Source organism: Suricata suricatta, chromosome 10 (assembly GCF_006229205.1).
Source record: "Suricata suricatta isolate VVHF042 chromosome 10, meerkat_22Aug2017_6uvM2_HiC, whole genome shotgun sequence".
NCBI lineage: Eukaryota > Metazoa > Chordata > Mammalia > Carnivora > Herpestidae > Suricata > Suricata suricatta.
In genome coordinates, this window is record NC_043709.1 from 58830705 (window position 1) to 58853900 (window position 23196).

Consider the following 23196-nt stretch of genomic DNA (forward strand, 5'->3'; position numbering starts at 1 on the left):
GAACAGCAGGGCCCACAGACAAAAGCATAAAAGGAATATAAGATTTGCTCTGATTTTATCAGTGTCACTTACTGTGGTGAGTGGATCTCAGTGTATCAGTCTGAGTCCCAACAAGAGACAGATGGTATGGTATTTTCAAATTAGGATATTTGAGAATATTTATTAAGGTGCTATTTACAAATTGGGAAGCTCATATGATGGAAATTCCCTATCTTGCCCTGAAGGGGACAAGAGAAGGGATATTGATTGGAACCTGGATGATCTTACAACTCTAAGTAAACTCCACACAGCAGGGTTGTGTTCTTTTTTTTTTTTAATAGTTTATTGTCAAATTGGTTTCCAAATAACACCCAGTGCTTCTCCCCACAAGTACCCCCCATCATGACCATCACCCACTCCCTCCCCCTCGCCCTTCAGTCCATGGTTCATTTTCAGATTTCAGTAGTCTCCCTTGATTTGTGTCCCTTACTATCCCCCACTCTCTTTCCCCCTTCCTCTCCCCATGGTCCCCTGCCAGGTCTCTCCTGTTAGACCTATGAATGCAAACATATGCTATCTATCCTTCTCTGCCTGACTTATTTCACTTAGCATGACACCCTCAAGGTCCACCCATTTTGCTACAAATGGCCAGATTTCATTCTTCCTCATTGCCATATAGTACTCCATTGTGTATATACACACATACCACATCTTCTTGGTCCATTTATCAGTTGATGGACATTTAGGCTCTTTCCATGATTTGGCTATTGTAGAAAGTGCCGCTATGAACATTGGGGTACATGTACTCCTATGCATCAGCACTTCTGTATCCCTTGGGTAAATCCCTAGCAGTGCTATTGCTGGGTCATAGGGGAGTTCTATGGATAGTTTTTTGAGGAGCCTCCACACCGTTTTCCAGAGTGGCTGCACCAGTTTACATTGCCACCAAGAGTGTAGGAGGGTGCCTGTTTCTCCACATCCTCACCAGCAGCCATACTTATATCGGACAAACAGGACTTTAAAATAAAGGCAGTAACAAAAGGTGAAGAAGGACACTATATAATAATTACAGGGACTTTACATGAAAAACAGATAACAATTATAAACATTTATGTGCCAAATTTGGGATCTCCTAGATACATAAAACAATTAATCACAAACAAAAGCAATCTTATCGATAAGAATGTGCTAATTGCAGGGGACTTTAATACCCCACTTACAACAATGGATAGGTCAACCAAACAAAAAAATCACTAAAGAAACAATAGACCTGAATGGCACACTGGAGCAGATGGAATTGATAGATATATTTAGAACTCTGCATCCTGATGCTAGGGAATTCACTTTCTTCTCGAGTGCACATGGCACATTCTCCAAGATTGATCACATACTGGGTCATAAAACAGCCCTCCATAAATACAAAAGATTTGAGATCATACCATACACACTTTCAGATCACAATACTATGAAACTCGAAATCAGCCACAGGAAGAAGTCTGGAAAACCTCCAAAAATGTGGAGGTTTAAAACTACCCTACTAAAGAATGATTGAGCCAATCAGGCAACTAGAGAGGAAATTAAAAAATATATGGAGATGAATGAAAATGAGAATACAGCAATTCAAACTCTCCAGGCTGTGTTCTTTAGTAGAGAAAGGAAGCCGTCTCAGCCTTATTTTCTTGACTTTCTCAAATCTGCTAGTACCTGTTCTTCATTAAACCAAGTCTGAGACAGGAAGCAAGGATGTCTGTCAATGCAGTATATACTGACCAGCCTTGTGGGCACACATCAGAAAAGAAAAGTTATGAGATCTAAATGAAAATATTCACCATGAACTATTAGATTCTGCGGCTAATGTGATGCAAATATCCTCATTATTTTAAGTAACTTTTAAAAAGATGTATTAAAATGGAGAGACTTCAGGTTGCCAAGAATTCATGATGTGAATTCTCTCATGGGGTCGCTGTTTTAAATGCAATTTTAAAATAAGATTACCTTAGTATTAATATTTGATGACATGGTTCTGGACTTCTTTGATCACTGGCTGAATTTTGTTTTAATGTTTATTAATTAACTTTTACTTCTTAGCATTTAAACAAGAAATACTTGCTGGACGCTATAGTAAAAGCAGAAGAGTAGTGATAATAGTAGCCAAAATGATTCATCCAGTCACTGTCTTTAAAATGCCCATTCAACAACCCAACATGTAGATCCGATTATACATTAAATTTGTATAAAAGACATATTGGGTTCAATACATTTAAGAATCTTGACAGGACAAAGAATTATGGAGAAGTAGCCAAAGAATTCAAATTCAGACCCATTTATATTTGAAACAGCATATTAGCTTCTTAAAAACCTCAAGTCACAATTTCATCCTAAGAAAGCACCATTTATACCTCGGATTTTTTTTTCCATTAAGTGCTTAAAGTGATTTAAAACAAGTAAGAACTTAAAATGTGATTGAATCTAAGGTAATTGTGGATATTTTCTTATTTCCACTAGGATGAAGATATATTGACTTTGAATATGCAATTTATGTCTGATAATATCTGCAGGTCTAAGTCTTCATTAGCCATGTTTTCCTTAATTATCCAGATTTTTCTTTAAGCAGTAACCACTCAACATCATTCTTTGTCAATTTCTAGAAAAAATTTAAAACCATCACTAATTTGCATCCTGTGATGATGATTTCAACTGAAGTGTGATTCTCTGAGGTTTGTATCCATTGAGTATGATGGAAGTTTGGGATGAGAAATATCAGTTCCTTTAAATCTTTCTCCTTCAATGGCCTTTTAATTGTTTAAATCAATGTTACTTAGTTCAATGACCATCTGAGAACACTGTTGCAAGGGTTTTCTACTAGTCATATGTGACTCGTGAGTAGAACGTGAGGTTGTAAAATCAGTTTACACATTTAATGTGTATGCATTTAATAAGCTGGCATCGTACAACCTACAATTTTAGAAAAATATAACAATTTATGAAGAGTCTATGGAAGCACCCAATACATAATAAACACTATCTGAGTGTTTGAGAAGTATAATTGTGAGAACAACAGAAAATATAGATTGGATTCCACAGGTCAAAATGCATGCTTTAGTTATGCTTATATTAAGTTGTGAATAAAATGTAAAATTAATTTTTTCCTGTAAGTTACTAGCAAAACGTTTCACAAGTTATTCATCTGTAGCATCTTATGTGATAATCCATGGCTTCTTGCAGGGAATTATAATATCATTACTATGTTTCATATAGTTTCTTAAAATTGGTGTAAGTCACAGACCCCAAAAGCTTTGAGGGTTTTTTTTACACTGTCATCCTCTATTTACAAACTGATTTTTTCTGTAGAGTTCCAAAATCTATATAATGGAGTCATTATTACATATGGAGAAATTATCAAAAGGATTGATTTGATGAATTCTTCACCCCCCAAAACTAAGATTTTCATCACTACCAGTAATTCCAAAGTTTGCTTTGGTCAAATATTTTCATCATTGCTTTTATGATGGTAAGACATGATTGAATGTTTTTGCTTGTACTCAAATATATTTTGTAAACAGTTTTTCTGTGTTTACAATTCCACAGAGATCTTCTACATATATATACACATATATATATATGTCTATATATGCCTCCATATTTTTATTTACAAACATTTCTGGAAATATCTACCTCAAATGTCCTTCAGTTTGAGTGTCAGATGATGTTCTCAAAGGCCAAACTTGCTATCCCTAAAATAAGAATTGGTAAGATAAGATACTTTACATATTATCCAATCCTGTCACATGTATGAGAACTGAGGTAAGAAGAAAGAGCAATCAACATGATTGATCTTTTAATGTAGCTTAATAATTCTGTCTTGCTTTATTTCAATGCCATTTAAGTCAAATTAATAAATACAATCCTTGTAGAGCATTGCTTTATATTTATATTTAACAGGAGGGAAATAACACCATGCCAAGGGAGTTTTAAATTTGGTTGGAAGATAAAACTTATGAGCAATCAGTAAAAATGCAATTATGTAATGAAGTCATAAAGCAAAATGTTCCTTGCCAAAATCAATGCCACAAAATGACATACATGCACATTTATAAACTCTGATTATAAAATAATATTGATAATGAGTGCTGTGGATTTTCAGATAGTAAAGAGACTAAAATGTACTGTTAACATGCTGATTCATTATTGAATGAAACCCACACACCAGGTGGTCAGACAATCATTATATTGAATCAAGATCCAATGCACAATAACTATTTATCCTCCATGAACCCTCATCTCTGGCACAGCATTGTGGCACACTCATGCTAACTTTCATTGTGCTGTTACAATTCTGCACATTCAGAAAGGAGGGAACAGTGATTATTTACTGACCACCTTCCTCTGCACTCCTCGTTTTATGAGTCTTAGGGAAGGCAGACAGCATTTCCCATGGAGAAAATCTGAAGGTCATGTACCAGACTCCCTTAACAGCTACTTTGTGGGCATGTAAGCTAAGCTCAACAAATCAGATATTGAATTCTGGTTTAATAATGCAAACAAATGGGGAGCAATGAGGATTCACCTGAAGCCAGCGGGTCCCAGTGTCCAGGGCCATGGAGACTGCAGTGACAGTGGCAGTTCCCAGTGTCCAATGCTTGTCACGTGAGGTGAAGTTGTGGTGTCCAGGTTTTGGTTGTAGCCACACCGGTGTGTTTATACAACTGAATCTAGAGTATTAATAGGGATTTTCACTGTGGCCCTGACTGCTGCTTATTCTTGCCTTTCCTTTTCCATTTTATAGGTGGTATACTTCTCTCTATCTTTTAGGTTTATTTCCTAGATAAATCATGAAAATTGTCAGTTTCAGGTTTTTTGGTTTCCTTCCTTTTTGTCTTTGATTTAATGAAGAAGTCTAATAGATAGAAAACAGGTGAGGAAGCAAGTGTCGCTTGAGAGAATTAATGTGTAGGTTCCCATAAAAATGGCTCATCTAGGATGTTATGAAAGGAACATTCTCAATCTAGAAGAAAAAATATATATACATATGTATATATGGAATATATTGATATGTAGAGACAGAAATCCCTCTTCATCATAAATTAGATGTGTGTGTAAATAATCTTCCATGTGTGTTTTAAGGACATCTAAAGATGGTGTAGAAGTACTTTGAAGGTAGGCTTTTAGATGTAGTCTTAAAAATCTATTATGATATTTTTAATTTTTTTAATGTTTTTATTTATTTTTGATACAGAGACAGACAGAGCATGAGAGGGGGAGGGGCAGAGAGAGAAGGAGACACAGAACCGGAAGCAGGCTCCAGGCTCTGAGCTAGCTGTCATCACAGAGCCCGACACGGGGCTCGAACCCACAAACGTGAGATCTGACCTGAGCCGAAGTCGGAGGCTTAACTGACTGAGTCACCCAGGCGCCCGATATTTTTAATTTTTATATTAGTTGGATGCATTTCTATATATACAACCATTGACAGATTTGTGAAGAAACATTTGATAGAAAAAACAATTTTTAAGCAATTTTTGAAAGATAATGTGAACAAAACTATATATGATTAAAGCAAACTAATCTGATATATGATAGCGAACTAATCAAAGCAAAGATATGATATACATATATATACGGGTTAGAGTAATTCAATTGTTATTATTTCACAGACTGGATTAAGTGTTAGAGAAGCCACATGAAGAGATAACATATCAAAGGAGGGAGGCATTGTACTCATGAATATATGAACCGAAAGGAAGTTTAAGAATGAAATTGACCTGTTTCCCTGAGAAAATATTAGAGCCATTAATACGTGTCGACAGTGTGGTGTCAGAAAAGCAATTAGTGGCTATCTGGAAGAAATTCAAATTACATACAATGTTTTTTCATATTTCTATTTTGCACATGAAAGTTTTTAAATCATTACATTCATTTTGAAGCATGGGTATATTTAGCATCTGTACATGCTCCAACTATCTATCTCTCAATAATCTCTCTTCATATACATTTTCTGTTACTATATATATATATATATATATATATAAACTGAATATATACTGAAGAGTTTGTGTACATTATTTTATACAGTCTGTTTTATAAAACTATTTTTAAATGTTTTCATCAATAAATTGAATTCACACTGAAGATTTACAAATGTAAATTGCAGAAGACCCATGTTTGTGATGCTTTAACTTGAATTCATCTATAGAAGGGCTGCTCCAGGCAGACATGGCCAAGGTGGGGGGTGGCTCCTTTCAGCTCCAGCCACAGGCCTGGTTGTCTGTGGGGGGCCGCCCACTCGAGCCCTCCCCCTCCCAATTTCAGTGGAGGAGGCACCCCCGACCCCTTTCCCCCGAAGCCACATGTCCCCCTGTCCCTCCATCAGGGCTCAAGAGGGCTGGCCAGCCTGGGCCATGACCACACTTGCCCCAGCTCCTTCAAGGAACAGATTGCACGTCAGGAGAAGTGACCATGACAACCAGAGGTCAGTGTCCCGCCAAGTGCCCTTAGGAGCACCCTGGAAACCTGGACCCCCCGGGAGAGGCAGTGGGCAGGAAGAGAGAGCCACCAAAGTCTCCCCAGCAGAACTGACTTCATTTGAAACAGTGTGAGGCAGTTCAAGCCCAAGATTCTCTTCTGATCCACAGCAAGGCACTAACCACTGGGCCAACGAGTGCCCTGGCCGGGACCAAAGAAAGACACACCTAAGAGGCCCCCAGGTAAGAACAGTCCACAGAGACTAACCTTAGAGCCCAGCACTGTGTGTACGGGGATTATTGGTGGACAGCTCCTGCCCAGCACAGTGAAGACAGGAGAGCGGCCCACGTGGCAGTGAGCAGAGCCCGACAGGCGAGGGCACTGGAGGCTGAGCCAGCAGTGGAGAGGGAGAGCAGGGGAGGAGACAGGGGAGGACACAATCAGGGGAGCCCTGCTACACCCTCACACAGGGCCACTGCCCAAGCCCCAGGCTGAACCTCTGCGTGTGACACCAAAGTAGATGCCCCAATAGCGTCCCGGCCAAGGCAGCAAAGAGACAGACAGACAACACAACACTCTGAAAATTCGTTAGCATAACCTGTGCAGTCATTAGAATTAAGACAAAAAACACACGATCATCTCATGGATGCAGAAAGAACATTTGACGTAATTCAAATCCCTTTGTGATAAATGCCCTTAATACACAAAGAACCAAAGGGAAGTCCTTCGACCTAACCAAGGGCATCCGTGAAAAGCATGCAGAATACTGAACCCTGGAAGACTGACCGCTCTCCTCCTAAGATCAGGAGTGAGAGAGTCCACTGTACACTGGAGGGTCACCAGGGAGTTGAGGAAAAGAAACACAAGGCATCCATGTTGAAAGGGAAGAGGTAAGACAGTCTTCGCCTGCAGATGACATGGCCTTGTTTAAGTAAAACCCAAGAGATCTACTCAACCTTGGTGGGGCTCATAATTTAATACAGGTTGCCAGGTCCATTCCAGAATAAATTGTTTTCTATTTAGTCACAATGAGCCAACTAAAATAAGGAAAACAATCACATCTACAAGAGCATCAAAACAAGTAAGGAATCAGGAATGAGTTTAACAAGAGACGTGCACACTTATGCTCTGAAAACAATAAAACACTGCTGAAAGGAATTAAATCTAAATAAGTCTAAAGATAGATCTAAATACTAATCTAAATTATCTAAGTAAATACTCAGTCTAAATTCAATCTTAAATAAATGGAAAGACAGTCCCTATTTATGGGTCCAGAGATTTAATACTGTTAAATGTGGTAACACTTTCCACACTGATCTACAGATCCAATGTGATCAAAATCTAAGCTGACCACCTTGTGCGAATAGAAAATTCACCCCAAACTTCCTATGGTCACATAAGGGACCCTAAGTAACAAAAACAATCTTGAAGACCCAGAATCAAACCCTCACCTTTGTCCTTCACATTCAAAGGAATAAGTTTGGATCCCTACCTCACATCGAATACAAAAATTGAGTCAAAATGAATCAGTGACCTCAATGGAAGAGCCAAAACTATAAAACTTTTATTATTTTACTTGAAGATTTTATTTTGAGGTTACCTCTATACCCAAAGTGTGGCTCAAACTCATAACTCTGAGATCAAGAGTCATGCTCCACTGACTGAGCCTGGTAGGTGTCCCCAAACTATAAAACTTTTAGAAGGAAGCATAAGTGTAAATCTTTGTGACCTTGGATTAGGTGAATAGTCTTTTAACCATGAAGTGGAACTTTATTTTTCTGTTCCATCATAAGGATTATCAAATTTGACCCTTTCTTCTTCTATTTAATTGTATCAAAAATTTGAAAAAGTATTTTAATCAACTTTATGAATTATTTCCACCTATATGCAATGTATTTTGTTCTTATACTTGGTTTCTTGTAAAATCTTGATAAATTCAAAATAATTATATGATGTAAATTCTTTGGGATTTTGCCTTGACTTGGCTTTTTATGTCTTGGTACATATCCTCTACTATTTTTTTAAATAAAGACATTTAAAAATAAGAAGTTGAGATTAAAATTCAATTGTTCATCTTGAGATTTGAAGAAGAAAATACACTGCACTAGTATAATAAAAGTTATATATTTATTTTACTTTCCATTCTATTCCATATAATTAAATAAAGAAGTAAATTAATCTATAAATAATACTGACTCATATGGGTATACCTAATCTGGGTAACTTTGACTAAAAATAAAATGCTACCCAGAGAGATCACATTTGATGCTTTACCAGCATTTCCTTATACACCTTGAAATTAATCATGATCCTTAGAGTCTAAATCTATAATATAATAATAACACTCACTTTGAGATGTTTTAAGGCCAATTTGAAAGTATAAAAGAAGTATAAATATATTCTCCAGATTAAAAATCAAACAAAACAATACTTGTATCATAAATTATTCTGATTTTATCTTGTAAAAAACAATGAACTTCAGAGAAGTACAGAAAGTTACTTTGGGCCACATGACTAGGAAGAAAGAGAGAGAATTCAAATTCATTTCTGTCTCATTCCAAAGGCTATGTCTATCCACTACCAGCACTTCACAATCAGTTGGTAGTGAAGAAAGTTTACATGTTCACCAAAATGGTGATGGCTTCAGTTCTTCAGTTTTGGGGTTGGGTGCAGAGGTGCAATAAGAGAACCTCAAGCTGGTTACATGGCTGGCATTAGAGTTTACTGTAGTGTCTTGTCATTTGATATATATGACATGCCACTTAAAACTGTGGAAAAATCTGTAATATATCAGTTATGTACTTGGAAGATGCTTCTTACAGTTTTACCATATGGCCTGCTAGAGAGTCATAGAGTCCAATTGTCTTGAAGTAGATAATTGTGTTTGTATGCCCAAAATAATCTTTCTCCCTGTCTGTCTCACTTTGTCTTTGTCTCTCTCTTTCTCTCTCTCTCTCTCTCTATTTCTCCCACACACATATTCATCTCTATATCTACATCAGAAATTTTCTTTTCTTTTTTTCTTTTGCTAAAATGATTCCCATAAATCATATATGGGTCCGTAAACCACACTTAGCCAATCAAAGCATTGGAATCCCCGATTATCTCAAGGTTACACTCTATTCTTGGTTTTACAAATGACAATATTCTTTCTACAAACAAAAACTCTATTAGTGTTGGGCATGAGACAAAAGTCGGTTCAGTAAAACTCCATTCAATACATTTTTGAAGATGTTAGAATATTCTTTACTGTTATAATTGCAGCTATAAGATAGAAACCCAGAGTTTTCAGGGATCCTTTAAATAGAGCATGAAACCAGGATAAGGAAAAGCAGAGCCAAGAAAAACACGGAGAGAGTGTGAACACCAACAACTTCATCTGATTTTCTGTAACCCAAAATAACAAAATCTGTCATCCCTTGGAATTTCAGAGTGAATTTTTCTATACTCATAACCATGATGAGTTTATCAAATTGTTCTATCTACTAAATGTTTTCTCTACCCCACTGGGCCTTTGGAGGCTTTGTCTTCAGGTAGAAAGCAAGAGAAAGGTAGAAGTAAAAGTAATTTACTCCCTCTATTTGTTGTCTGTTAAATTTTTACTTAATGTTTATGCAAATGCCATTAGGCCAAATATTTCCAGAAATTTGTTTACAGAAGGTGTTAATTTTAGAGTAGTTTTAGATTTACAACAAAATTAAAAGGAAGGTACAGAGCTTTCCCATATACCAGTGGACTTTGAAGGTTTATAACCTCCCCCATTTACAATATCCCCCAGCAGAGTGGTAGGTTTGTTACAATGGATGAACCTACATTGACATATCATAGTCACCCGAAGCCTACAATTTGGCTTACAGTTCATTCTTGGGGTAGTACATCCTATATGTTTGGACATATGTATCATGTTTACAGAGAGGTAGAGTGATAGATAACTGATATAAATGGATGATATATAGATAATATATTTAGATATATGGATATGAATCCTCTGTACCCTCTGCCTATCCATCACTCCTCACCCATCACCCCCTGAAAACCACTCATTTGCTGTCATTATAGCTTTTCTTTTTTCAGAATGCCATTTAGTTCGAACCATAACATATGTAGCCTTTGCAGATTGACTTTTTTCACTTAATGACATGAATGTAACATTCCTCCATGTCCCTTTCATGCATTGATAGGTCATTTCTTTTTAGCACTGAATAATATTTGATTTTCTAGATGTATGATTGTTTATCCATTTACCAAACAAAGGGTATTTTAGCTGCTTCCAAGTTTGGGCAGTTATGAATAAAGCTGCTAAAAGGATCTGTGTGCAGGTTTTGTGTGGACATGTTTCCATCTCCTTTGGGTAAATACCAAGATGGTGATTGCTAGATTATATGGTAAGAGTGTACTTTTTAAAAAAATTTTTACTGTTTTTGTTTATTATAGAGAGAGAGAAAGAGAGACAGCATGAGCAAGGGAGGGTCAGAGATGAGAGGGAGACAGAGAATCTGAAACAGGCCCCACGCTCTAAGCTAGCTGTCAGCACAGAGCCCGACACTGGCTCGAACCCAGGAACCGTGAGAACATGACCTGACCCAAAGTCGGACGCTTAACCGACTGAGCCACCCAGGCAGCCCAGTAGAGTGTGTTTAGTTTAGTCAAAAAACACCAAACTTTCTTCTAAAGATGCCAAACCATTTTGCATTCTACCAGCAATAAATGAGAGTTTTTGTCATTCTACATCAAAGTAGGCCTTTGGTGATTTCAGTGTTCCAGAGTTTTCCATTTTAATATGTGTGCCGTGGTTTCTCCTTGATTTTGTAATTTACATTTTCCTAGTGATATGTGATATGGATCACTTTTTGTGTGCTTATTTGCCATCTGTATATCATCTTTGTTGAGATGTCTGTCAAGATCTCTGGCCTATTTTTTAATCTTATTGTTTATTTTCATACTGTAGAATTCTAAGAACTTTTGTGCATTTGAGTTAACAATTCATTTTAGACATGTTTTCACAAATATTGTCTGCCAGTATGTGGCTTGTCTTTTCATTTTCCTAACATTGTATTCTGCAGAGCAAGAGTTTTTAATTTTAATGAAGTGCAGCTTATCCATCATTTCTTTCATGGATCGTGCCTTTCATGGGGTATCTAAAAGATCACTGCTGAGGCACCTGGGTGGTTGAGTGTCCAACTTCAGCTCAGGTCATGATCTCACAGTTCATAGGTTTGACTCTCCATGTCTGCCTCTGTGCTGACAACTCAGAGCCTGAAACATGCTTCAGATTCTCTCTGTCTCTCTCTCTCTCTCTCTGTCTCTCTCTCTCCCTCAAATATAAATAAACATAAAAACAAAAAAAAGTAAAACATAGTAAAAGGTCATTGCTAAACTCAAAGTCATCTAGGTTTTCTCTGTGCTATCTTTTCAGAGTTTTAGAGTTTTGCCTTGTACACATAGGTCCACAATCCATGCTATGTTCATTTTGGCAATGGATGTAAAGTCTGTGCATTGGTGGAACCACATGAGAAGAAACTGAAACCTATGTTAGCTCTTGTTGCCTCTGAGCTCACATTTACTGATATCCTAGAAAAGCTTGGGTACTTTGCCACGGAGCTAAATAGAGATACCTAGATCTGGAGTTGGAAAAGATGAAAAAGATCCAGATGAAAATGGAAAAATTATAATCCTGGCAGCTGGGTCCTATGAACAAAATAAATAACAACCTCTGTGAACCACAGAATGGCTTCTGCTTCTCTCCATTCTCCAAATACCCCAAGTAATCTCTCTGGTGGCTCACTAAAAGAAGAAACAAACAGGGAAGGGAAATCCTAGGGAAATAGTTCATCCCAGCCATGTTGAAACATTGCGAAGCTTACAGAAGTGTATTGTCAGAGTGAGTAAAGAAACTTTGGAAGTTCATTACCTTGATTTTGGTAATGTTTTCACAAGTGTATACATGTGTCAAATCTCAAGTCACAAACTTTATTGCATGCAATTTATTGCTGAGACTGAATAATTATTTCCTTTTCTTTTTCCTCTAGATGTCCTAGGGTCCTCCCACCCTGTTTCCTAATTGACTGCCACTCTTGTTTCTATCTTCTGTAGATTTTCAGCAACTCCAGCATAATGTTCCTAGATGTGCGGTTGTGTGGTTGGCTGATTAAATTTTGTATTTTAATTAAATTGGGGTAACAGAATTTTATGTAGTTTAAAAATATTTACTTCTATCCAAAAAGTGTTCAACTACATAGCTTTGTTTTATCTGTCTTTTGAAATTGAGCAACCACCATAACATGAGATAATGTTTTCGATGACCATGATTGATGTACTACTGATGATGTAGAAAACAACAAATAATCGAGTGAACTAATGAGTCAGCTACTTTTCAATCTAAATAACTCATTGAGTTTCAAACTTACTCGATTTTCAACAACTACGTGTCAGAAACTTAGGTGATTTTATGGCAAAGTGTATGAGAACTAACAGGTGTTACATCTCCAATCATCTTTCTCCTCCTTGGTTTCCCAGGGCACTCTTAGTATCTCTGCTATTTAGTAGATTCTCCATCATTAGATGTATGATTTAAGAATTCAAGAGTACAAATTTAGTGATATGCTTTAATAAAAGCTTGTTGCTATTTCTAGGACTCTGTTTTCTTGATCTGTATGTTGAAAGGATTAGAGTAGAAATATGTATAGTTTCTTCAAATTTTAAAATTACTCGTAATATGGGTCTGGCCCAGGCTTTCTTAAAAATATTAATATGGATAAGAAATATTTAGAAAATACCAGCTTGTGATGGGCACCTTGCCTGAGGAAATCAGATTATAAAATGGTAAAGTTTAGCATGAATTTAAAAAGAATATGATTTGAGCTTATAAAATTATTAACATCATATATACTGTTAATATAGTTTTATTTCATATTCTTGTAAAACAGAACCAGAACAATGATTAGGTATAACATTAACTTGTGTGAATTTTCTATAATGATATATTGCTAATTAACTTAAATTCAAATCATCCTTTTACATCTTTCATGGTTTCATGAACATGTGTTTAATGTGTGTATAAATCATTATTAACTATTTTCCTATCAGTTTGAAAATAAGTAGATATTGATTTTCATTTCTTTAGATCTTTCTTACCCCAACCTAAGGTTGAGTAGCCTTGTTTTTCAGTAAGTGATTAATATGGAGACACTAAATTTACATCTGAATAGTGTAATTAAATAATAACTAACTTTATGTTAATTCACAAATATATTTTTAAGCTATTATTTACAAACTCTAGTAGATTTCTCCTGCGTGTATATTTAATTATTCAGTTTTCAAGTAGAGAGATTGGACACCAGATGGAAGTGGATAAGAAAAGTTCAGTTGTAAAAAACTAAATATTAGAATTCATATTCCCAAATCTAACTTTCTTCCAAATCTTTTCCTTAAAAGTGAGGTACAAATAAGGACAAATAGCATGGAAGTGTTAGAAATACACACACACACACACACACATACATACATACATATGCTCACAGGCCTGTAAAATTTTAAGAAATAAACTCATGTTAAACTGGATTCATTAGGGGCACCTGGGGGGCTCAGTCGGTTGAGCATCGGGCTTCAGCTCAGGTCATGAACTCATGTTTGTGGGTTCAAGCCCCGTGTCGGGCTTTGTGCTGACAGCTAGCTCAGAGCTTGAGCCTGCTCTGGATTCTGTATCTCTCTCTCTCTCTCTCTCTCTCTCTCTCTCTCTCTCTCTCTCTCTCACTCCCTGATCCTCACCTGCTCTTGCAGTCTCTCTGTCTCTCTCTCTCTCAAAAGTAAATATGGTATTAGAAAAAAACATTTTTTTAAATAGGCTTCATTAAGTAGATAGTTTTACTGTTTTGGTGTTCAGGTAGGAATATTGATGATATATTATAGAAACCACTGTAATATTACAATAATATACATCCCATTTTGTTCCTTATTAATTATTTATTATTATTTTGTAAGCCTCAGCTTTATTTTCTTGAAAAAACTGTTAACTTTCTGACCATATCTTGGAAGGCTAATTTCACTTGCTTATTCCTGAGGGTATAGATGAAAGGGTTCAACAGAGGGGCAACTGATGTATTTAAAACAGCCACTCTCTTATTAAAAGTTTCTGCATCCTTAACAGAAGGATTTACGTACATAAAAATACAACTTCCATAAGAAAGTGAGACCACAATCATATGAGAGAAACATGTAGAAAAAGCTTTCTTTCTCTGTTGAACAGAGGGGATTCTCAGAATCGTCCTGATAATATACATGTAGGAAAGGATCACTAGCAACCAGGTGAAGATGAGGGTAACTGCAGCCAAGATAAACTCCATCACTTCTATGAAATGCGTGTCTGAGCAAGCTAGACGCAACAGGACAGTATAGTCACAGTAGTAATGATTGATGACGTTGGATGTACAGAAAGGCAGCTGGAGAGTCATTATATTTGGCCCAATGACAACCAAAAAACCAGAGAACCAAGAACACAAGACAAGTTGAATGCAGAGTCTCCTACTCATTATAGTTGTATAATGTAGGGGTTTGCAAATGGCAACATAGCGATCATAGGACATGGCGGCTAAAAGATAAAATTCGGTTGCTCCCAGAAGGATGGCAAAAAAATACTGAGTGAAACAGCCAGCAAAGGAGATAGTCCTGTCTCCAGTTCCAATACTGACTAGCATTTTGGGAACAAAGACAGAGGTAAAAGATATTTCCAGAAGGGAAAAATTCCGGAGGAAGAAATACATGGGAGTCTGGAGGCGATAATCCAGCATGGTCAGAATGATGATGGTCATGTTTCCCATGATGCTTAAGACGTAAGTTAGCAGCAGAAAAAGGAAAAGCACAGCCTGAAGCTCAGTGTCATTTGTCAGTCCAAGAAGAATAAACTCTACCACTGACGTTTGGTTGCCCATCATTGACTTCACACAAATTAAGAGAGAAAATAATAATGACAAAGGTTGGGATAAAATGAAAAGTTCCAGATTTTTATTGAAATAAACAATCCAGGTAAAAATATTAGAAGGAAATCTTAAAGCTCTGAATCCTTCTCTATCCATCATTTTAAAAATAAGATAACTTTTAATGAAATAATTAACACATTTTCTTATTTTACTTTATAATTAACAAAGCCCCTCCTTATTAGGAACATACTCAATTATGTCTTCTAAACTGTATTAAAATTCATTTCTCATCACTCTTTAATTCATTTATATTTGCTTTCTGGATCTATTTTGATTTTCCACTCTAAGTTATTGGATTCTGTGTGTCACATGCATATAGACAAATAAAGCAAATTTCGAGTAGGGTTATTTGAATTAAATAAATTTCTGAAATTTGTCTTTTAACTCTCAGTGTATTAGACAACAATGTAAATACAAATGAAGGTATGAACTATAGAAGTAAGCCTGAATTTGGCTGATTTCTCCATTTTGCTGTTTTGTAGTTTTTCTTATTTCAGTTTTCTCATTTTGAATAATAATTCTGTGTATCTGCTGAAGCTCCAAGCCTAGATTGACTTTTCTCCTAATTCATAATAAAGTATTTGCAATTCATATTACTTATAGTTCCTGGGTTATGGCAAAGGCCTAATAAATGTTATCACATAGGGGAACCTGCGTTGCTCAGGTGGTCAAGCATCCAACTTGGCTCAGGTCATGAACTCACTGTTCATGAGTTTGAGTCCCGCATTGGGTTCTGAGCTGACAGCTGAAGAGCCCAGAGCCTGCTTTAGACTCTGTGTCTCCCTCTCTCTCTGCCCTCCCCTACTCACACTCTGTCTCTCTCTGTCTCGAAATTAAATAAACATTAAAAAAAGTGTTTAATGCTCTCAATATTTAATATAGACATGTGGATTAGTCAGTACTTGGGGAAATGTTAAATCAAAATAATCTTACTAATTTTGCTTTCTTGCTTTACACAGGTGCTGCCCATCAGCATATTACAATTACTAAACTATCTGTTCAAGCTCAACTCTTCATAAAATTTCATCTAACAATTATAATCAACAATAATTGTTTCTTCCCTTTTGTATTAAAAATTACCACAACATAACACTTGGTCATAAAGCCCATTGTTTCCCAGTTACATCAAGTATGTATACTTTATCTGTCCAACTTTAACATAAATCTATTGCTCAAAGAACAGATGCTTATTTCTCCATATCTTTTATACAGAGATGAGAAAATTTTACAGATTTGGTAAAAAATTTAATGTAAATTTTTTGAATAAGAGAATCTAAGATTTATCAGCTTTTTCTATAAAACTGCTTATATTCATAATTTAAAATTTTTTAAATTTAAATTTGATTAGTTAGCATATAGTGCAGTATTAGTTTCAGTAGTAGAATTCAGTGATTCACCAATTTTTTGACTTCTTTAGAGTCATAGCTCTATTTTCTTAAATGCTATAGTTTTTATACAAATCAAGTTCCACCAAAGCTTATGTATATAGCTCCTCAGAATTTTCTGAGTATTTTTCATCATCGGACACAAAGAAATATTACTAAAAATTTTTTCTCTACTCAAAAAGCTATAAAATTCTTTTCATTTTAACAACTATTTTACTACACATGTTGATAATTTTTATATTACACTATGTAATAAGTTAGTAATATTCACACATCATATATTCCTATAAAGGTGACGATTCCAGAAATATTTAATAGAGACAAAAGAGCAGTTTTACCAACTTTGGAAGGCTGATTGCCTAGAATTATATGGGACATTTTTAGGATTCCTAACATAATCTTACTAGTTTGCACTTTTGTGGAAAATTGTCTTTGTGTTAAAGACTTCAATTTTAAGAGATTTAAAAATAATAATGTGCTACACACTTATAGGTGTTATTTTTAGACGAATACACCAATAATATAAATTTAAGCATTAGTTGAAATAATGGCTTTCTATGGCTGTATGAATTATGTTGACTACTCTCTTATGGGTACAGATAAATGAATGTAGGAAATAAAAAGACATGCACAAATAATGATCTTTTCAAAAAGTTTTATATGCAAAAAATATTAAGGCACACCTCTTCCACTATGGCTACATAGCTCTTTACATTGTAATATTGCCAAACTAGTTGAAATAAATCTTGGGAATTTGAACAATTGGTAATGATTTTCTGTTTCTGCATGAAGATAGCTAATGTGTCAGAAAATTTGGAGATATGGATGTTCATCTTCCAGTTTTAGATCCTAGCTATTAATTAAGACAAATTCTAATAGTATTCAAGCAATTGCATTTGCTAAAGAACATTAATAATCTGAAATTTCCACTGTTTAAGTAATCATTTTGACCAAATGAAAATTTGTAAATTATTCCCACATAATAGAGACACTTTATTAAATTAATAAATAAGTGTTCAAAAATGAGTGTGAAAACATTTAATTATTAGTAAGTGGCCTCATCATCTATTAAATAAAATGAGAATTTTATATAAAAAATTTATATCATAATTCCTTCAGCAAAATAAAAGACGATACTCCTTTATACAAAATGTTAGTGCTATTTGCAGAAAACTTATATATATCATATATGATATACACATAATCATATGTATATATGCTCAAATAATAAATACTTCACCCAAACCATATTTATTTAGCAAAACAATATAATTGATACTCAAAGATCTACTGCTGGGACAGTGATTTGTTTTTGTAGAAGTTAATTTGTAGTTGAAAACACATGGAGACGCTTTCCCTAAAATTTCAAGGTAAATTTAGTTATGAATGCCTTCTTCAAAGTAAAATCATTTCTACAATGAATTATGTATAACTGTCAGATTTAGCCTCTGTCTCCTTCTGTGGTGGACCTGTTTTCTAGTTTACAAAGCCTTTAGGGGGAAAGTTCAGAAAATTGAATCCATTGGAAGTAGGAATGGACTTAGTGGAAAAACAGAAGAAAGTTTGATTTGATTTACTTTAAGCTCTAATTCTGTGAGTATGGTGTAACACTTTCTGCTGGGCATATGTATGAATGCTAAACTGTCATATTTTGATTTTTTTAGCTGTATTTGTTTAAATCAATCAAAATGTTATTTTAAAAGAATGTATACATAGTTGTGTCAACAAGCAAACATGACAGGTAGACAGACAAAATAGTAGACTATACATCACTAGTTATATGCAGCCATCACCAACCCTTCCTACCTCAAACAAGTGAATCGGTTCTGCCGTAGTTTCAAATCCATTCCTTCATGGCTAATATAAAGGCTTAAGACCCATTGGGAAATGGTCCCTGGGTCATGAGAACTTGACTGCTTCAAAATGCTCAGCATTGCCTGGCTTTCTGGCCCAACAAAGATCTGTCAAATTAGCAGGTAAAAAGAAGAAACAGAGTATGTACGCAGGTTGAAATCCTCTGCCAAGCCTTCCTTACCATTCCCTTGCTCTTAGGATTTATCTCACTATTTTTCTTATTCATTTGGTCTATGCGAATGGATACCTTGCTACTTCTTTGTCGTCCAGGTCCATGGTCCACTCAAAGCCTTTGCAATGGCTGTCCCATCTTTCTGTGATGTTCTTTCTCCAGACACTGTGTGACTAGCTCCCTCGTGTCACTGAGATCCCAGAATTCAGCATGCCTCAGGGGAATTTTCCCTGATCATACTATCCAGGATGCCCTCTACTCAATCTCTAACACCTTAACTGGCTTTGCTATTTTATACCTAGTAGAGTTGTTGTTGTTGTTCACGCCACTCTTAAATTCTATTATTTCTTTGCTATGTGTTTATTGTCTTGCATCCTTACTAAACTGTAAGCTCCACTAAGTGAAGGACTTTATTTAATGCTGAATCTCAGGGTCTATGAAAATGACTGGCACATATTTGAAATCATAGAGATATGCATCAGTTGAATCTTTCTCTTTTTTACCAGAACTTTATTTTATACCAAATTTCTGTAGGCTTGAACTATCCCACCATATCGTTTACCTTAATCTATTATAAGGGATCAAAGGTCTTTGAAACAACTCTACCTTTTCTCCAAACATACTTAATACAGAAAAAGATATAATTGACAAATTAAAAGCTTTTTTTAGAATTCATATAAATATTCGATTGATGTTAAATATTTCAAGTAAGCTGATCTGAAATGCTCTCCTAAGTGTTCAGTTAAGAAAATAAAATTTCACTACAACATGTTCCAATCAAGGGGTAACATTCGAGGAAATTTGTGTTTCTTCCTGAAAACTAATCATGATTAATATTTCGGATTAAATGATGAGGATACACATGCAAACATCACAGACCAAGTAGTTAACTATTTTTACAGGCAAAGAAAACATACACAAAAACAGAATGTTAATATTGCACAATTAGAATTTTTTAAATGTTTTTATTTATTTAGTTTTTTGAGAGCGATAGAGTGTGAGTGAGGGAGGGGCAGAGAGAGAGGAAGACACAGATTCTCAAGCAGGCTCCCAGCTCTGAGTTGTGCCCACAGAGCCCAATATGGGGCTCAAACTTATGGATTACAAGATAATGACATGACATAAAGTCAGACACTTTACCGACTGAGCCATCCAGAGGCCCCAAGATTGCACAATTAAATAAAATGTTACCTGTATAATTATTTTCCTAACTTGACCTTATGTTTTAAAGTTATATAGGGGTGCCTGGGTGGCTCAGTTAGTTAAGGATCTGACTCTTGATTTCTGCTTAGGTCATGATCCCACAGTTTGTGAAATTAAGCCCCGTCGGGGGGGGGGTCTGTTCTGACAGTGTGAGGCCTGCTTGGGATTCTGATTCTGTCTCTCTCTCTCTCAAAATAACTAAGAATCATTTTTAAAATTAAAAATATAATTTAAAAAATTGTATAGAATTCTAAGTAACAATTATGCAGATGGTTACTTTAATTCCCAATTCCCAATTCACATGTGCAAATCTTCAGTATAAAGTCAATTTATTGATGAGAAAAATGTTCAGCCCAACTTATGTTTAAAAAAGTCGGATGGGAGTGCCTGGGTGGCTAGTCAGTTAAACATCCAACTTCGGCTCAGATCATGCTCTCACAGTTCATGAGTTCTAGCCCCTTGTCACGCTCTGTGCTCACAGCTTGGAGCCTGGAGCCTGCTTCAGATTCTGTGCCTCCATCTCATCTGTCCATCCTTCCCTCACACTCTGTCTCTCTCAAAAATAAATGAACATTAAAACAAATTTTAAACATAATAAAAAATCAGATATATAACATAAGTACTGTATAAAATAAATGTACACAAATATAAAATTTTATAATATACAAACATTCTTTATATATACATATATAAAGATAATAGAAAACATAAAGATGTAGATAGACTTATAAAAAATGTACATATGCTAAATACCCATGCCTCAAAATAATTTTAATCAATAAAAAACTTTTATATTAAACTTTTTTATGCTTTTTATTTATTTTTGAGAGACAGATAGAGACAGTGCAAACAGGGGAGGTTCAGAGAGAGAGTGAGATACAGAATCTGAAGCCAGCCCCAGGCTTTGAGCTAGCTGTCATGTCAGCACAGAGCCTGACGCGGGGCTCGAACCCAAGAACTGTGAGATCATGGCCTGAGCTGAAGCCAGATGCTTAACTGACTGAGCCACACAGGCGCCTCAATAAAAAACTTTTATGTGCCAAATAGAAATAAGAACAAAATTGTAGGGGCAGTTGGGTGGGTGAGTGGTTCAAGCATCTGACTCTTGATTTCAGCTCAGGTCATGATCTCGCAGTTTGTGAGTCTGGGCCCTTCATTGGTCTCTGCACTGACAGTGAGGAACCTGACTGGGATTCTCTCTCTCTCCCTCTCTCTCGGTCTCTTTGTTTCTCTCTCTCTCTCTGTCACAATAAATAAATAAACTTAAAAGATAAGGTATGCAACATGAACTTCTTCCAGAGAGCCACTAATTGCTGACACCAGGCTGTCACACGCATATTAATGTTATTGATTCCAATATTTTCTCAGGAAAACAGACCAATTTCACTCCTAAACCTCTCTTTGATTCACATTTGCATAACTACAATTCTTTCATCCTTTGGTATATTATCTCCTCAGATGACTTCTTTAGCACTTAATCTAGCCTTGTGAAGTAGCAACTGAATCCCTCTGATGTTTTAATGGGAACTCATCTTTTTGTCTTCTCTCTGCCCTTTCATTCACTGTAAGTCATATGGGTGCTGCCAAGCATTCTCAAATATGTCTTTCATTATACTTTACACTTTATACTTATACTTTGCTGTATAAAACTGCTTCAACACTAATATTCCTCGTAATGCCTTATGAGAAATACGTGCTAACCTCTTTGTATGCTTCAGCAAGTTTTTGGCAACAACCATTTTATATATTATATAAATTTATAAATTATATATATATATATATATATATTCTCTGCCGAAAGAAATAACATGACACCTTTGCTGAGTAAATATATGTTGAGGATTTATTTAAGCCAAATTAGATGTCCAAATTATATACTCTGTTTTATTGAGATATAATTAATTCATAATAAATTTTACATGTTTAAAATATACAGTTTGATAAATTTTGATATATGTCATAAACCTATGAAGACTTCACCACAGTCAAGATAAACCCTAAAATTGTCTCGTGCCCCTTATAGTCCTTGCCTTGCTACCCACCCTACACTCTAACATAGGACATCAGTTCACTGGGAAAGAATTTATCAGCTTTGCAACTGTGTGAGTGTTATTCCAAAGAAGAAGAGAGCCTATTTTTACCAAACGTCAGTTAAGCATTATAAGCATAGAGATATTCAGATATTCTGTTGCCTTTGCATATTTTCCACAAGTACCCAACATCGTGGCATTATAATTTTCTCTGTAGATTTTCAATATAGCATATGGCCTATGTTATTTATAGCTATTCTTAATCACTTTTTCATTCATTATCTTAATCACATTTCACTATACACCTCAGTGAGTAAATGAGTATTTTATGTTGTAAAAGGAATTTATAGCGACTATACTGAGGGCCGTGGTATCTGGGGGCAGTATTTTCTAACTCCAGCTAGAGTTCATGCTGAGAGCAATGTAGTGATAAGATCCAAAAGGCAAATTGAAATCTAAGGTTCCAAGACAATCATAGAAAAGGATATTGGAATCTTACGTTAATATTTAGAGAGACAGACAAATGAATGCAGGAAGATTTCAATAAATCAAGTGGGTCAATAGAAAGGCAAGTAGGAGAAACTGGATAGGATACATGGCACCAGGCTTTATACTGGGAAAAATTGGGAATCAAGATAGATCTGTCTCTAAGATGTGATTCTTAGCCAGAAATTTACTGCTATGAGTCATGTACCTTTGATCACTTTGCCATTTCCACATAACAAAGCTCCCTGAAATTTAATGTCTTAAAACAGCAAGCTTTATTATTATTGTTCATGAGTCTCTGGCTCAGCGAGGCAGTTCTGCTCATATGCACTGGGTTCTCCCACTTCCTGGGGAATCACCTGGCTGTAAGCTAGTCTAGGATGGCCTCAGTTGAGATGAATCTGTTCTGTTTCAATAGATGTCTGTCCCAGCAGACTAGCCTTGGCTTGGTCTCGTGAGAATTGTGTGGGTGCAAGAGACAGAGTGAGAAAGAGGGGATGTATGCTGGGCTTCTTGATACTTACACCTGAATTGTCACGACATTCCTTCTGTCACATCTCTGCAAAAGCAAGACACAGGTGTAGGCTACAACCAAAGGAAGAGAAGCAGACATTTTCTTGCTGAGTGGAGCTGCCGTATCACATTGCCAA

At 35.8% G+C, this 23196-nt stretch overlaps 1 protein-coding gene across 1 annotated transcript; it reads right to left on the reverse strand.

Annotated features, from left to right (window-relative positions):
* Positions 1 to 14429: 14429 nt before the first annotated feature.
* On the reverse strand, positions 14430 to 15368 carry LOC115304362 (olfactory receptor 6C4-like). Its single transcript, XM_029954516.1, has one exon. It carries the CDS (start codon positions 15366 to 15368, stop codon positions 14430 to 14432), a length of 939 nt encoding a protein of 312 aa, XP_029810376.1.
* Positions 15369 to 23196: the final 7828 nt, after the last annotated feature.